General features: G+C 36.7%; 1 protein-coding gene across 1 annotated transcript; it reads right to left on the reverse strand.

Annotated features, from left to right (window-relative positions):
• Window positions 1-2,701: 2,701 nt before the first annotated feature.
• LOC123911214 lies at window positions 2,702-3,797 on the reverse strand. Its single transcript, XM_045962587.1, has 2 exons — window positions 3,262-3,797; window positions 2,702-3,006 (listed from the first exon to the last, which is right to left on the reverse strand). The coding sequence occupies exons 1-2, from the start codon at window positions 3,718-3,720 to the stop codon at window positions 2,893-2,895; spliced, it is 573 nt and encodes a 190-aa protein (XP_045818543.1). The 5' UTR covers window positions 3,721-3,797; the 3' UTR covers window positions 2,702-2,892.
• Between the last annotated feature and the right edge of the window lie 1,665 nt (window positions 3,798-5,462).

The following is a 5,462-nucleotide window of genomic DNA, read 5'->3' on the forward strand; positions in this document are numbered from 1 at the left end:
TCCACATCTTTCACTAATAAAGTTCAGAAATAATAAAACAATTCAATCGGTATGTGAAATAAATGGTACCAGAAGAATATCCTATGCAATTCAGCTTTGTCACTCTCATTAAGGGAACTAACAACTCCTACAATCAGTTGCACCTGAAACCAAAATTAACTAAGATATGTTAAGAAAGGATCATAAAATCATCAAAAGAGAGAACAAACATTATTAATCGATATGATTCAGTTGTTAATTGATAGCACAAATTAATGCAAAAAGTCCAAACCACTTAGAGTCAGATTTCTACCTGTGTTTGAAGCTTATCCTTCCTTTGATTTTGTACAAGTATATATCTGCAGATTCCCTAGAATTAATAGTACAATGCATTATGCAGAAGCAGTACCGAATGAAAGATTTCTAGTAAGCCCAGGATAATTTCTTCTTCCATTTCATTGATGCCGGTTGCAAGCCAAGGCAGTAAACGTGTTCTGCATATATCTAGAATGCCGCTTCTAAGTTCTAGTTTGCTAGTGTGAAAAGAGTTTCCATCATGACTATACGCATATGCCTCTTTAAGTAGGTACAAGCATTGCAGAATTTGGTTGATACTGTCTGATGAAAGAGCAAATATAGAGTGCCGATTTGGACTTGAATGTCTGATGAAAGTAATGGGCCTTTGATTGCTTCAGCAAACAGATTAACCAGAGATGCTCCTTTGGCTCCATCTTCAGTTTCAATGGAATTAACTTCACCAGATAAAGACATGTTACCAATATCATATTCAGATTCTTCACTGACCAACTGTCTTCGAGGCAGCATTGTCGGTAAAAGACTTGCAAAGTGTAACACAAACCTAAAAGTGAAAAAATCACTACAGCATGACAATATTCAATACATTTCTCACCTTGGCAATTGAAGACATGTAACAAGAACGGAAATGGGACCATATATATCTTTGATGTACACATGGAGCTCATCCTCCTTCTCACAATTCAGAAGAACCCCTAAACAATGAAGCTTTACACACAGAAGCATCAGAACAACAGAAACAGTTCATAAAACTTTTCGTTCAATTCATTTGGAGATGAACGAGGAAGTGAGGATGAAAAGTGACGATAGAGTGAAGGAATTGAGGTATTTAGAGAGAGAGCGTAAGAGACATGGATGGTTGGAGATCGAGAGAGGATTTGAGATGAGATTGGAGGAAACACACGACGCAGATTGTGCCGCCTTGGTCTGTTAGTAGGTTTAGAGAAGAACGGTGGCATTGAGAACAACGCCACCGTGAATCGCTGTCGTCTTCGAAATTCAAGTACATTCTCTTGTTTCAAAAATCACTAGCACTACAATGAAGAATTAATGGCGCCAAAATGGTTTTGTAAGTAGTTAGACTTTAGCTTATTCTGTTAGGGAGGGTGTTGTTAGTTGTTACTTACACCTGGCACTTGCATAGTCACACCCCTGCTTTCTTTCTTTTTTTCAAAGTCCAAACTCCAAACAGAAAAAATACGCCTTAATCTTATCTTAATCTTACTACATTTTAGTTTGTCATGCAAGAAATTCTAACCCTTGTGAAACCCTAACTCATTCATTTTATACTCTTAACATCTTAACCTATTAATTAATTAATTAAATTCTAACCCTTCCGTTTGTGAAACACTCTCTTTGGTGTTGGTGGTGGTGGTGGTTGAAGGCCAGGCAAAAAGGATTTTGCTTCGATTTACATTATTGGTTGTCTAATCCAAAGGTTTGTAATTGTATAGGGATTAGGACGGATTAACTTTCGTTCTTTGGTTTTAGGTCTCATGTTTGTACTTTTTTACGCATTTCTTGTACCTACTTATTTTAATATTTTTTTTTTGCTTAGTGCATTTTTCCGTGTGCTCGAACGTGCGTGTGTGTCAAATTAAATAAATTATATAATTAATATAAGTAAAGTTTAAGATAATTAAGTTTAAACTCTTATGATCTTAATGATGAAATCTATTTAAAGAATTAAAAGTTATCATAGATATTATCATTTTCACTTTTTCACTCTTTTATTTTTATTTTTGAACGGCTAAAATTTTATTAACAAACTTGATAAACTTCACTTTTTCACTCTTCGCCAAATAACCCAACACCAAGCGCCGAAGCGGCCTACCACGTACCTATCGACGCAAGATGTCCAATGGAAGAAGTAGCTCTCGTCGTCCCCGAAACGTGTGTGCTTAAGACGATTAAAAGGGCAAGGAGAAAACTAAGAGATTGTTTATAATAAACTTTCATAATAGTAATGGCACCAATGAAGTATGCATCACCACCACCTTGAGAAACACCACAGTTAGCAAAAATAGTGATAATAACATGCTCCTTCATGTTAAACATTTCGCATTCTACAAGTGTACATCAACTGATTTACAATATTCCTGAGCTTATATCCAAAATTACTCAAATCAATGTATAAGTTGATTGAATCCAAAAGTTCATAGAAGATCAAATTCATTAATATGGCATGCTTCAGAAACCTCAAGAGGTTCTATTGAAATCAAGCTAGCGGAATATGCATGGAAAGCAAATTATCAAACCACCACCAAGTAGTGAACCAACAGACCAATAATTCAAATTATGGAATCATTCATGATAAGGGACGTTGCATATATTATTGTAAGAAACGGAGTTTGAACCCGGACACTTCACTTATTCAACTTTAAGTTTAGCCACTAAACTACTAAAATAAATAAATAATGTCTCATACATTTGGAATAAATAAGTTTCTGAGTCACACTTAAGTGAAGATGAGTTAATTTAAATATCTAAACACTTCCAATATATGCGCTCATACATAATCGTGGAAAAAGGTATTTTGGTTATTGAATGAATACCAATATCAGCAAAATAAAAATAAAAAAGTTCATATCATAATATTTAAAAATCTCCATCTTTGAAAGACTTTGGTAGCATAACATGTCCAATGGGGTCTCTCTTCACCTTCCATCTCTTGAACTGTTTTGAAGCAGCTTTCAATGCCCTGCCCCATCGCTGTATCAAATAAGCACCCACAAGTGAGACTTAATTAGATGTGATTAATTAAAACTAGCTACAATAAAATACTTTTGATGAATACCCAATTTCAGATTTCTAAACTGTTTTACAACAATAAAATCAATTAAACACACTAGACATCTAGATGTGATTAATTAAAAATCATAAATCAATTGATAAATAAACAAATAAATAATGAGTCAAATTAAATAAATAAATAAATAAATAAATAAATGTAACAAAAAATAATACCTTATTATTGATGATGGGGTTACACGAACCTTTGATCTTTGGAGGTGTTGGTGAGAAATCAGAAGCCAACATCTTCTTGTTCTTACTATGTTTCTTAATGAAATCTAGTTTGAGATTGAAGGGATAAGAAGTGAACTTTTTCCTAAGCTTAGAACCAACCTTGTTGACACTGCATCTAGCTCCTAAACCCAAGTCATAGGAAAGTTTCTTTGGAGTTATGAGTTCCAAATCCATGGGAGTGTAGGGTCTAGGAACCAATGGGGACCAGATTGTGCTTTGAGAATAGTCAAAGTCATAAGCAGAGTTATCTGGGAATTTGCAGAGAAGCTCTAATGACATGAATGGTTCTAAATACTCAACAACTTTTGTAGTTTGAAGTAACAATGGTTGTTGTTGTTGTTCTTCTGCTTCTTGTGGTTCATCTAGTTTAATCTGGTTTGATTGTTTTTGAGATTTCATTGCCAAATCATATGTGTGACCGTTTGGTTTATTGGTTTCTCTGTTTTCTACAAAAGTTTTGTTTTGGTTGAATTGGGTTTTCTTTGTCTTGTAGACCACAAAAGTAGGAGAGAGAATTAAACGACAGAAAAAGTAGCCGTTGTCACAACTTTGTTATCAGCAAAATAATAGTAATGTACCCATAAACTAATAATGTAACAATAAATAAAACAAAATTATTATAATGAAAATATTCAAATGATTAGTCAGCTTAGTTCAATTGGTAGGACATTGCATTATATATGTATGGGTTATGGTTCGATCCCGATCATCCCATTTATCCACCTTAAGGGCGAAATTTCTAGCTACCAGACTACTTGGACCAAAAAAATATTCAAATAATTAACTATATGATATTAAACTCAAATGATTAATGAGTCTCTATAATAAATTATTCAAGAAAATACAAGTTTAATTTATGATGAATATAATTTTTGTCAGACTTTATTTAACTCGAGACCGAAGTTTATATTCCTGAAGCTCATTCTCCCTAAAAATGAGGGAGTTAATAAAAAAATTCAAATTATTTGGAATAAAGTTTTTTTATTTTACTAACTGAATAAAAGTTTTTTTTTAAGGAACGGAATAAAAGTTAGATATATGGGATCACACATCTCATTTAATGCGCTATGTATAAACTCACACGAAAAACAATTTAAGCTTCACAAATAATAGTGAGTTGTAATAAGTTGGTTTGAGTCTTGCTTGCATTCATCAAGGTAGAATATGTTAGTGTTCTGGACTAGACTAATGCTAGTCCACCTAGACCCTCACAAAGTCCACATGGCTTGCCCAATCACCTCCATGTCAACATGGCACAACCTCTCCACCAAGATAGGGTAAAATTACTACTCTACCCACCATCTAAGGGTGATATCTTGGCAGTCCCTCTTAATGGGCCTTGGCTAGTCCAGCCCACTAAGAGGACCTTTGGCCCAGAGCTGGGGGCTATAAATACTCTCCCTCTTGGGAGAGCAAGGTAGACACTATTCATTATTGCAATTACTCTCTCTCTCTAACCTCTCTCTAAGTACCTCTTTGCTCTCTATATTCCTTGTCTGACTTTGGCATCGGAGCACCTGCAGGTACAACCCCCCCCTCCGTGGATCATCTGCTCGGATTGCTTCCTACCACCTGCTCAACGGACTTCCAGCTGGCCTCCTACCTGTTCTGATCAACAGTTAAGATCAGTGGCGCCGACTGTGGGGACCTGAGTTCTCCCCTTCTTTGTTTCGAGCAAGTAAACCAAAGAACAAAACCAATCAATCACTCTTTCATCATGGCCAGTGCATCTCATTTCAACAATGACGTTGAGGACGCTGCTCCTCCTTCTTCTCCCCGTCTGCCTCCTGTTCTCATCACTGACCTCCAGGCCCTCCCCGAGTCTGACCCTAGAGACGGGCAGGAAACTTCCTGGACTTCTGAGGACGGCGACCTGGTCGTCTTGACTGAGAAGCAGGCAGGGAAGCGCCCTCAGTCCGAGCAAGGCAGATCAGCAGAAACCGACTTGTCCACTGCTTCAGTTACCAATGCTGAACTAGCAGCACTCATAGCTGCCCTAAAGCAAACCACCGAAGCTCTCCAGGGCCAGAATCGCCGAATGGACGAGCAGAGTATGAGACTTGATCGCTTGGAAAGGAACCAGCGATTCTCAAGGAATAACTCTCCCCCGAGGAGAGCTCCTACTTCTCCATCCCCTCCTC

Source organism: Trifolium pratense, linkage group LG2 (assembly GCF_020283565.1).
Source record: "Trifolium pratense cultivar HEN17-A07 linkage group LG2, ARS_RC_1.1, whole genome shotgun sequence".
Taxonomy (NCBI): Eukaryota; Viridiplantae; Streptophyta; class Magnoliopsida; order Fabales; family Fabaceae; genus Trifolium; species Trifolium pratense.

What these genes read in the sequence shown, in the direction of transcription:
- LOC123911214 (XM_045962587.1), bottom strand. Translation starts at nt 3,720, where the DNA reads ATGAAATCTCAAAAACAATCAAACCAGATTAAACTAGATGAACCACAA. An exon ending in ACCCCATCATCAATAATAAG is followed by an intron (nt 3,007 to 3,261) that starts GTATTATTTTTT and finishes TATTTGATACAG; the next exon opens with CGATGGGGCAGGGCATTGAA.